Source organism: Poecilia reticulata, chromosome 7 (genome assembly GCF_904066995.2).
Source record: "Poecilia reticulata chromosome 7, P_reticulata-male-v2, whole genome shotgun sequence".
NCBI lineage: Eukaryota > Metazoa > Chordata > Actinopteri > Cyprinodontiformes > Poeciliidae > Poecilia > Poecilia reticulata.
Window position 1 is genome coordinate 390,788 of NC_088836.1, and position 12,051 is coordinate 402,838.

The window sequence follows — 12,051 nt, forward strand, 5'->3', positions numbered from 1 at the left end:
GTAAAATTCTTAGGAATGTTCACAGTCACATTTTGACAGAGCTTCAAAATAACATATTATTAATAATAATATTAATATTATTTTTTGATATTATTAAAAATATATATATTTTTTTAAATATATGTTTTTTAATATTTTAAAAATATATATTTTTAAGGAAGAAAATACAATAAGTAAAAAATATCACTGAGGTTATTGAAAATTTTCGGACAGCTGTAATAAGATAAGATGATGTTAGATTTCCATGTGTTTAGAGACACTCAGCAGGTCTTTAACAGCCACTATAAAGAAGAGAAATGTTCTCTGGTACGGAGCCCATCTCTGTTTTCATGCTTCATAGACTCACAGACTAAGTTCCACTGGGGTCCAAAGTTGCAACATTTGTTACATTTTCAGCTGCTGGTGGTTCACCTTGACACTGCTCTGAGTCAAACAAACCTAACCCTTTGAAAAATCTATTCAGCTCCCCACCAAGAACCAATGAAGGAAACAACATGAAAATGTCTGAAGAAGACATTGAGCGCAACTGCCTTCTTCACCAAAAGGAAGAAAAGGAAGTGTTGTCAGACTTTGGTGGTTGTAGGATTTCTCCTCTCTCTTTGGTAAAAGACCATGATCCTTATCTCCAGTTAGCGCCAGGCTAGTGTGTCTGTTTTGGTTGATTTTACCCAGAATGCCCTACGCTGTAGTCGGCTTCCTGCTTCTGGTCCGCTTATGTCCACACTTCACTTCAACCAGAACCAAATTGAGGTTTTTAGGGACCAGAGTTCACTTGCTTGGTCCACATCAGTTTGATTTCACATTCAGACTTCCACAGATGAACCGTATTCTCTAGGCAAACAAACTAGAGTTGGATTAAAGCAGACCAAACAGGACCAGAACTGGACTTCCTTAGGTGGATAGTTTTTTAAAAGTTGGCCTCACAGGATCAATTGAATTTGATTGTTCTTCATTAAGTTAGGATACAATACATCTCATTATGTGATCTGAACCTGACTATATGATTGTAAAAAAACTGACCTGAGTTAAGATGAATTTGGACAAAACTTAATTTTTTTACAGTTGAATTGGACCCGTTTGGGATGACATTTGTTGATTGCTGCTCTAAGAACTGATATTTTTTATTTGGTGGGGGTATTTCACCTGTAACTGTAGGAAAAGTAAAATCCAGGACTGGAAATCGTCTACGTTTCACTAATAATTATAATCGTCCGATTAAGAGGCCAGGTTTTATTGGGAGCCTTCTCACAATAATGAAGACATTGGGACATTGTGTTAGTAAAATATGTATTTGGGATGATGGTACTGATTACACGTAATCCCGTTATTCTTTTGTTTGGTTTGTTTTGTTTTTTCCCCACAATGTCCACCGGTCTTCATGAGTTTTAATATCTCAGCCAATCAATCTATTTACCAGATGTGGCAATTAGGGGCAATATTAATCCATACAACTGGAAAAATATTCAGTCTAAATTACTGACACTAAATTTTCACCCAATCCTTGAGATTGCGACCTACAGGCACAAATTTTGCAAGGACACATACGATTTAGTATATTGTGTGGCTCTAATTAAAATGAGGGCAGATTTATTTTTGCTAGATTCGGCCGTATTATGTGTGAACACAATATAAGGTGGAGAAAGCTGATTAAAATAAAGGCGAGGCCTGTGTGCAAATAAACAAAGACGTCATTAAAATAACTGAAAAATCATGTCTGACAAAAATGTATTGATCATTATTTTTAAACAATAACCATCGTCCTGTTTCATAAGCCCCTGCCTTCTTTCAGTTCTGTCCAACATTATTAATGGCGATGAACTCCTCAGAAGTGGGAAAATGTAAGATTTTTCTCCTCCGTGCTGTTGGCATGCTGCCAGAGAGATTGTACAGATATTTCTCTTTTTCTTTTTATGTTAATTGATGCAGCTGAGACACAGTCAGCTGGATTTATTTATAAGGAAAAAGTTGCGACAGAAAATGGAAAAAAAAGCTATCAGATCTGGAGTGGATCACAGTGTGTGCAGTGCAGTGCTAGCTTTCTGAAGTCTTATTAAACTACAACTAAACCTCCCGAAGTCTCCAGTCTTGGATTTTTCACATGACATTCCAAACATTCTCCAGTCTGTCAAAGTTGTTTCCTTTGTCTGAAGTTTGGATGTTACAGTACACATATAATCACATTACACTGCAAAAACAAAAATATTACCCAGTTATTTTGGTCTAGTTTCTACTGCAAATGTTATACTACACTATAAATAACACAAAAATAACTTACAAGTAACTTTTCAGCAAGATATAGGAGCTTGTGTTGAGTCCATAATACCCTAATACTGATGAAAAAGTATTGGTTCCACTATCAGATATTTCGCTTATAGCAAGACATTTTTCCCATGTTGAACGGACGATGGTTATTTCACAATAATCAATGGAACCAATACTTTTTCATCAATATTAGGAAATTATTGACTCAAAACCAGCTCCAACATCTTGCTGAAAAGTTATTTTTGTCTTATTTGCAGTGTACCAAGACATTTGCACTAGAAATCCTTGGTAAGATATTGTGTTTTTGCAAAATAAAGTGAAAGTATATAAAGCTAACTATTTGTTCTTGTTTGGTTACAAAACAGCAATTGGATCCTTTCCACCAACCTGAGGCAGCTGCTTGGAGATGCGTCTGAACACGTGGTAGTAAAGGTCCCAGGCCTGCGTCAGGTCTTTCACATTCCCAGAGCGCATGTACTTCCTGCACCAGTCCTGGGCCTCCATCAAATCTCTGCCGTAAGCCTGGAAAAAGAAAAATGGAGATGAAAAGTGAAGAAAAAAAATCAGTCGATGGATTAGATGAAGCAACACGAACAACCATGAAACAAAGTGACATATTTTTATATGTATGGCTTTAAATTGGTTCTTTCTCAAGGACTGCAGGAATTTTATTGACCTTAGAAACTGTCAGACCTGTGGGATTTCTCAAGGGTCAATCTTTGGACCCTTACTGTTCAACTTGTTCATGCTTCCAGTGTGCTAGTTAACTCAGAACTATAATGTGTCCTACCACAACTATGCAGATAAGTCTATGTGTCACTGGCAGCAGGAGGGAAATTGTGTCTAAATCAGACCTTGAAACCTGAATCCATGCTTTTGTCCCCAGCAGGTCAGACTACTGTAATGGCCTGCTCACTAATGCTGGGCATGTATCGTATCATTCGTTTATCATGATAAATTTCTTATCATAAAATTGTAATTTGCTTTTGTCACAACAAATCCCAATTAATGTTTAAAACTCCCCAAAACTGCCTGTAGTTGGGATTGTTAGTTTTACTGTTTTCTCCTCAAATGAGAGCATCAATAAATGGGAAGATATGATGAAATACAGTCACTGTAACACAGCCACTGTGTGCAGTTTAGAGATACAAATCCCACTTTGTTAAGCGACTGTTTACCTAAAGGAGCGCATTTCACTTGGGTTTGTTGTTGTTTGTTATATGACAGCTGTGTCGTGCAGTCACGACTCAGCTGAAGAACTATTTTATTTATTTTTGGTAACTGTATGACTGTGACTGCATTACACAGCTGTCATATCTGTGCATGTGACAGCTGAAAATATGTTGCCTATATTTTTTTCCTATAAGTCAATGAGTCTTTCCTCATATTTCTTATGTTTTAAATTTGCACCAATGAGTCTGATCTGTTTGGGAACTCTTATTCTTGATTTTTCTATAAAGCACTATGAACCGTCTTGTACACAAAATTTACTATAGAAATAAATTGGCCTTGCCTATGAACCAGAAAACATGCTAAACATCAAAAGACAAACCCAAAGTGCACTTTGTAAAAATCTGACACCTGCCTGGTTGAATGAAGTCTCTTTGAGGGTTTGTGGTCCTCTCTCCATCATGGCATGCAGTGGCTCCAGGACAGCAAACATGCCCTTTACATTACGCTCGCCAAAGTAAAGACGAGAAGCTTCCTCAAGGCCCTCGTGCCACATCTCATGCCACAAGATAGCGACGCGGATAAGCTCCTCGCTCACCTGGATGAAGAAAGACAACAGATAAAAGGTCAGGCTGCTGTGAGATATTAATTTCATAACACATGTTAACATGTCGCATGTTAAGCTAAACATGCAACTTGATTGCCAGAGGCAATTGCCAGAGGCCCCCGGGCTAACACAACCACGTTTTTCAGAGAGATATCATCCAGAATGCTCAATGTTTCTGATTCTTAATGAAAAACTGCAGGGGTTTCCTATGTTTTTTAATTTTTTTAACCGAAAACAGATCCTTTATGTAACAGCTGGTAAACAAAAAGCCAGGTTTATATACTCACCAGGGGTGCCGCCAGAAATCTTGGAACCCTGACAAAAAATTAGATTGGGTCCCCCCCCACGCAGCTGCTGTTACAATTTTTTGAGTCTATTTGACCCATAAAAGGCGTCACAATTTTAAAGGCCTGCATCAGCCTTGCTTTCTTTGGTTATATTCTGATAATTAGCACAATATTTACTGCTCATGAATTTAACATCCAACAGTCCACATCCATTATGCAAGTAGGTTGCTTAAATTTTTTCTATTAGTTTTATATACTGAAATGTCTCTCCCAACAAGCAACAGTCAAAAGCAATGTGCAAAATACACATAAAGCAATCCACACTTCTCAAAAATGCTATGTAATTGCATTTTATTCAAGCTGCAGTACATAACTTTAATAAAAAATATGTTTTCCCATAATTGTTAAAGCTGTCACCATATCGTAGCAGTTTGTTATGAGACAGATAATCTGTGAAAATCAATCTCCTCCATCTCCTTTCCGAATTACTATTACTGGTTAAAGTAATGCACCGTTCTGACCAAAACAACCAATCAGAACTAGTAGGACGTTCTTAGCACTGTGAATTAGCCTCATTCACTCACTGCTAAATAGGGCTGTATAAATAAATCGATTCGGCGATATATATCGATATTTTCCGCCCTTGGAAAGTAGATTTTTCATCCGCGAGTATCGATCTGTTAAACCATAGGGGTCCATAACCTTATAGCTCTTTTTAACGTCTAGTTTGTTACGGCATAGCAGCGAGACTCCGCCTCCCTCAGTCTCACTTTCAACTATAGCTTAAAGTGCACATTATAAACTACACACCAGGTTTTAAATTGTGTTAATAGGCCAAATATAACTGGAGTTATGCTAAAATTAGTAAACCATATTTTTCCGATTGTCAGAGAAATGTCAAAAGCGCCGCCATTCCCCAGTTTTTCCGATTATGTGAGGGGGAATGAGCTTCCAAACGTACAAAACGAAACGAAACATTAGATTCCTGTGTTCTTGGAAATGTAAAATCTTCAATAAATAACGATGGGCTGTATTTTGTTGCTGAGAAACGAAGTAAAGTTGCGCAAGTATCCGTGAAAGAGAAGCGGAACGGAGAAGCGGAAAGGAGTAGCGGCGCGAACGGAGCAGCTGCAAAAGCAGTGAGATCGCGAAATTAATGCACATTTCGACTGGTAGCATTCACTTCGTAATTAGTTTTTAGCTTGGCGGTTTCTATTCTGTATATAAAGGATTACCTGAAGAATGAACATGGGTTGATAACATCCGAAGCGGGCGCGCAGCGGCGCTGTGTTTAGAGCAGGAAGACGAAGAGGAAAAACCCGCAGCCGGAATCCGCGGCGCAGTGAGGATTTCCATGGTAACAATGACTGATCGATCAGTTTTATTAGCAACAGACAAAGAGTATCAGAGACTGAGAGAACGATGAGATCCTGGCAGTCTGAGAGGCAGCTACTCAGAGATCCAAGCAGGGGAATAGCGGCGCTGCGTAGCTGCAGGGAGTCGATCACTACGGGGTGAGACGGAGCCACTACTTTAGCAGCTAGTAGTAAACAGCTTACAGCCACGGCTAACTCCGGGAGCCAAGGTAGAAAAGCCTTTTTCCCCATAGTCCAAAAGACTGCATTTGTGGCTGCATTTTTACTCCAAAATGCAGCCACAGTGTCCAAAAGAAAAAACATAAGTGCAATCAATCATTTGCATATTGAGAGTCTACAGAGGCTGATAATCTCCCCACTCTGCTCCTGGATTATGGTTTAAACTTTTAAGTTTTATGTCAAATCCACATGAATTAAATGACAGAAACTAATTCTCTCACTGCATCTTTGATTCATTTTGTCCAGCTGCAGACTGTTAGACTGTCCAATCATAGTCAGGTATGGTGTAATTGGTGCTTTTAATCAGTTTTCAGTCAACTAAATTCAAGTCTATGGAACACAAAATGTCACTAAAATCACTCTGTCCTTCTAAAATCTTTCAGAAAATTGTAAAAATGCACTGAATCGTATCGGATTGTATCGTATAGAATCGTTCAACAAATACCGTGATACATATCCTATCATGACCAGAATATCGTATATCGTATCGTGAAATTATTGTGTCACTACACCCCTACTGCTAAAAGTGCTAATGGTGGAGAAAAAACGTATCATTCCAAGAAACCGTTTATCTGCCGTCATTGGTAGCTATGCTAACTAAACTGAGCATTCACAGTTTGAATCTGCACAGCTCTGTGCTATGCTAGCTGCAGCACGGCACAAATCAAAGGGGAGAAAGAATGAGCAGCACCACATGAGATTGTGATTGACAGCACTAAAACTCTCCTGCCACTGACTGGTTGTTTCTAGAGAACCATGGGAGAAGGCAGAGGAAATGCATTTTTCACATTACCTCTTATACCATACTGTCACAACATAATGACAGTTTTAAAAAATATGTGAAAAAAAAAAATTATATAAAGTTACATACTGAAGCTTTAATTTCACTCAGGAGAGGACAGGTCAGGAGGAACGTGGGTTAGAGCTGCTGCTGACTGACTCATCTGTTGTCCCTGTACCTTTTACAGGTACAGGGACAACATCAAGTTAAATATATGAATATGTTGGTAATTTTTTTTCCTTAATTCATTAAATGCTAGTGAAATGGAGGCAAACAGTAGTTTGTAGCTAAGCTAACGCGGCTAAATGGTTGATAATCTCGTACAGTCTACCCACCTGCGACAGACTGGTGACCTGTCCAGGGTGACCCCGCCTCTCGCCCGGAATGTTAGCTGGAGATAGGCACCAGCAACCCTCCCCACCCCACTTTAGACAAGGATATATAGAAAATGGATGGATGGGTGTGGCCAAGTCGCATGTTAAGCTAAACATGCGACTTGATTGCCAGAGGCAATTGCCAGAGGTGTCCCCAAGTAGGAAAATAAGGGGCCCATGGCCCCCTCTTGAAAATGTTGTCCAGAGAATCATGTTCATGTCCTAGAAAGACATACAAATTCATCTTCTTAAATGAAGACATAAATGTAAAATCCAAAAAATAAATAAATACAATAATATATATGTATATTTATTTTTTAGCCGTTCCCCCCTAAAATATTTACTGGCTTGAAAGAAAAGTTCTTTGTGTTGTGCTCAACATTTCCATTTAGGAATATATAAACCTTCAATGGAAACTCTCATTACAAAAAAATTACAAAAACTCTCCATCTGTTTGTATCATTCTTGATCTGCAGTCGGGGGCCAAGATTATTCCAAGGGCCTCAAATGGCCACATGTTGGACGGGTTTTAATTCATCTGACCCAAATTACGAGAAATAAAAACGTCTGTGTGGAACAAGGATGTGAAATCTGGATTCCTGGTTCCATTTACCCCCGTCAGTGATGCAATCCTGCAAAGTGGGGCCCCATCTGGGGCCCGAAGTCAGCAGGCTTTAAACAAAGGTCTGTGGCCTTGTCCTCAACACAAACATGTCCAGATACTGAATCTGTTGATGATGTCATTCACTTCAGATGAAAAGCCTCCATTTTCTTTTTGACGCATTGAACCCTTTCTTCACACTGCAGCTCCTCTGCTGTCCTTCCTCTGCCTCTCTAAGATAACCTTTCATAGCTGATCACATTTGACCTGATATTAATTTACTCACTTAGTTGCACCATGTTCTCCCAGTTTTATGTTTTATGGACAGCCTGGCTTTTTCAGACATTTGTTGCACCTGTCCTTTAGCCAGCAACACATTTGAAATGAGTTCATTCAGTGAATGAAGTTCACAATTCCAACATTTGTTTTGTTATCTGTGCTCAGCTGTGATTAAAATAATGTTTCACTTTGCTTTCTTCTATTCTAAAAGCTGGATAGTTGGAAGGATAATGGTTTCTGTAAATAATTCAGTCTCTACCATCATTGCTTGTTGAACCAGGGTGTTGCAGTGTTCACACATGTTCTTCAGGATCTTGTTAGCAGCATTGTGCCGGGCGGTGGTGGTGGACTTTGAGGCCACGGTGAGCGGGTAGATCAAAGCCTAAAAAAACAGTAAAACAATCAACAAAGTGTAGTGTTGAACCTTCCATGTTGTGTAGGTGAAAATCCGTGGCAGAGTACCTGCGGATGGTAACGGCCGATGTCTGTCAGCAGCTGGTGGATGAGACGGCCAACCAGTGCTCGAGGCGTGTCGATACGAGCTATGAGCTGAGGAATCACCTGGGAAAGGAAAACAAGAAACTCAACACATTCAAAACACGCCACAGAAGTCTAACTAAGTCAGCGCTACCTCAGTTTTAAAGCTGCCGTATTTAATTTTTTACAGAAATATGTTTTTACATATTTGTTAGAACTGCCACTGTATCATGACAGAAAAATAGACAAAGAAATATACAGTTCAGTTAAAAACAACCAATCAGAGCCAAGAGAAGGGGTTTAACACTGTCAATCAGGGTCATGTCACCTCTACTAGGCTAGAGCTAGCTTCCCACAACGTAGCCTGTTGTGAGCGCTATGGCTAGCATGGCCATCAGTAAAGGAGAATAAATAGTTTTCCTGGAACATTAAGCTGTTTCTGTGCCATTAACAGACAGAGCAGCGTGCTTAAAAGCATGATTGACAGCATTAAGCCCGTCCTGTTGGCTCTGATTGGTCGTTTCTGACTAGGAGCGGTGTTTTTCTCCAGACAGTAGCAGCTCAGGGAGGAGGTTGATCTTTACACACATTACCTGTAACCAGGTGTCTATCTGAATGGTCTTGATTCCCTCCACCAAAGCTTCGTTCACCTCAGGCCAGTGGCCGTAATCAAACCACAACGTCAAAACCCTGAAAGTTAAAACACGCAGTGAGCTCACCTCTCCTCTCAGAGCAGAGTGATATCAGCCACTAAAGGGCCACCCTTCACTAACATGGGGAAATCAGCCAGACCTTCACATAAACTGTAAAGTCTGACCGCTTGCCTTGTTTGCATTCTAGTTGTTTCTCTCACCTGAGTGTGTCCTGCAGGTTATTTCCTCTGGAGAGGGAAATGGAGCGGAAGAAACCCTGAACAGCAGGTACTGTGTAGAGCAGCAAAGTCTTTGAGAGGTCCTATCAAAAGCCAGAAAACAAGTCTGTAGCTTTCAAACGGACCGAACCAGAAGCTTTCACAGAAGCAGACGGTGGGCTCTCACCTCATTGACCTTCTTCTGGCCCGGTGAGGGCATGGGACTGTGGTCGGTGCTGTCCACCTCACTGTCGCTATTGCTGGCCTCGCTGGCGGCGCTCGCCCCGCTGCCGTGTCGCCGTTTCTTCTTCTCATCGCGACCCTGGTTCTGGTGCTTGTAGTGGAGCACTGCCTCGAAGTTCATGACGGCCCACGCATGCCAGGCCTGCAGAGAAACGCTTACTGTCTGTCTTAGATAAATGGGAAATGATTTCCACGTTTATTTGTGACATTTCCAGTTTGGGTTGGGCAGACTTCTTCCTACGGAACTGCAATTTATGATCCAGAGTTCGATACAGGAATCTCACTACCCGTCTATATTCATTTTAGAAACCAGCTGCTCAAGATAAATGAGGTGAAAGTATGGGATGGACAAACACATACACACACGTTCGCATGGCTATATTTTTGGGGACTTTTCATTGACTTCCATTCATTTCTACAGTCTAAACCTTACCCCTAACCTAACCCTAACCCAGGGGTCAGCAACCCACGGCTCTTTAGCGCTGCCCTAGAGGCTCCCTGGAGCTTTTTCAAAAATGTTTGAAAATTGAAAAAGATGGGGGTGGGAAATATATTTTTTGTTTTAATATGGTTTCTGTAGGAGGACAAACATAACACAATCATTCTTAATGTTTTCCAATGCTGTAAAAATGTGTAGAATAAATATTAAATTTCAACATTTCCATCAAGAAAGATTTGGGTCATAGCCTGTGACACATTTCTTTCAGCTGGGCGGGGTGCGAGGCATGTGGCTGCTGTAAACAAAATGGGTGTGTGGTGGGCCATGGATAGCAAAAGAGAAAAGAAGAAAATAGCTGAGGAGAGTTTCTATAATTCATGGACCGAATCATTTGCATTCAATGCCAATGCTTAAGGATTACCTGAATGTTTGCACTGTAGCGAGAAATTGTCAAAATAACAAAAAGAGTACCGTACTTTCCGGACTACAGAGCGCACCTTACTATTAGCCACACCTACACATTTTTTTAAGAAAAAAAAAAGAGGAAACATTCATATATAAGCTGCACCGGGCTGTAAGCCGCATGGTTCAAAGCGTGGGGAAAAAGTAACGGCTTATAGTCGGAAAAATACGGTAATGTGGAAAGACATCAAACTTAAACTGTATTAATTTAATTTTATATACTTTGTTAGACTTTTTTTTTTTTTTGGCTCTAGTGGCCTTTATTTGAAAGTATTTTGACAGGAAAGAGGGTAATGAGAGAGAGGGAATTAGACTATTTTTAGACTATTTTTCAGACTCCTGTTCTCCCGACCCAGAAATGAAATTAGAGACCAGAGGATACTTAGCAACCCTGAACAGGAGCTCCTAGTTTACATACTTTAATCAACATTAGATTCTCTTCTCTTTCTTTCTTTCTTTTCGTTTGTTATTTTACATTTTGAATTGCCTTGTTGCTGAAAATGTGCTATATAAATAAAATGTACCTTTACCTTACCTTACTTTATCTTTTCAAAAGGCTGCTGTTTTATATTATAACTGCAGGCTGCGTTTTATTGCACTCTGTTTGTTGCCCAGATAAGAGGCACATTCCGTTAAGTTGTTTTGTCGAACACACACTGAACGTGATTATTTACAACGAGCAATTGCTGTTATGCAAACTTCATTTGGGAGCAGATTGCATTTCTTTAATTTTATCAATGCAACGAAACATAATACATTCATATTGTAACGGGAGGTAAACTTAAAGCACCATCGTACAACAGAGTAGTCACGTGGTGGGTCATCCCTTCCAGGAAGCACTGCAGGGAAAATAAGCACTTAATCATGAATGCTCATGAACATATGCACTTAGTCGTTTTGATAATGGGCTAAAATAGCTCATATAAACACTTAAAGCCTGTGTTGCCTTCATCATAAGCTTTATGTAAGGTTTTTAATTTTTTTCGGCTCCAGACAGATTTGTTTTTTGTTGTTTAGGTCCAATATGGATCTTTCAACATTTTGGGTTGCCAACCCTTATCCATTACATTCCGAACCCTAACTAAAACTCAATTCACACCTAAGTCCTAAAACGAACCCCTGACCCAAAAACAGCATTTCCCCTTGTGGGGACAAGGCTTCAGTCCCCACAAGGAGGAATGGGTCCCCACAACATAGTATGTGTCAGGAAAATGGTCCCTACAAGGTATTACAAACAAACGCACACAAACAGTGGAGGAAATGCTGACAGCTGTGTTGTTAGCTAATGCCTTAAAAACAGACAACAGGCTTTAAATACTTCTGTTTAACAAGGAATATAAATGAGCCAAGAAAAACAAAAAGCTTTAAAAAAAGTGACAACATGGAGTGCCTAATATTCACCGACGGAGATTTCCTCTCTGGCACAGCTCGGATTTTACTGGCACCAGGCAGGAGCTGAAGGTGAGAGGTTAAAGGGTGGGGGTGGGGGGCGGGGACTGACCTTGTACCAGTTGCGGTCATGCTCTGTTGAACTGCTGTAATACTGAAGGACTTTAGGGATGGTGCTCTCATTGATGCCTTGCAGGCTTAGCTGCCACTCCCCCAGCTTTAAGAAGCACCTACA

General features: G+C 40.1%; 1 protein-coding gene across 2 annotated transcripts in view; it reads right to left on the bottom strand.

The window, feature by feature from the left end:
* Positions 1 to 12,051, bottom strand: part of mtor (mechanistic target of rapamycin kinase) — a 168,774-nt gene that overhangs the window by 33,802 nt on the left and 122,921 nt on the right. For both annotated transcript variants that reach the window (XM_081608531.1, XM_081608530.1), the window contains exons 38-45: positions 11,929 to 12,046; positions 9,471 to 9,668; positions 9,287 to 9,387; positions 9,027 to 9,123; positions 8,419 to 8,517; positions 8,216 to 8,338; positions 3,848 to 4,030; positions 2,650 to 2,784 (exon numbers count right to left, since the gene is read on the bottom strand). In XM_081608531.1, the coding sequence (XP_081464657.1) occupies positions 2,650 to 2,784; positions 3,848 to 4,030; positions 8,216 to 8,338; positions 8,419 to 8,517; positions 9,027 to 9,123; positions 9,287 to 9,387; positions 9,471 to 9,668; positions 11,929 to 12,046 (1,054 nt within the window). The remainder of the gene's footprint in view (positions 1 to 2,649; positions 2,785 to 3,847; positions 4,031 to 8,215; positions 8,339 to 8,418; positions 8,518 to 9,026; positions 9,124 to 9,286; positions 9,388 to 9,470; positions 9,669 to 11,928; positions 12,047 to 12,051) is intronic.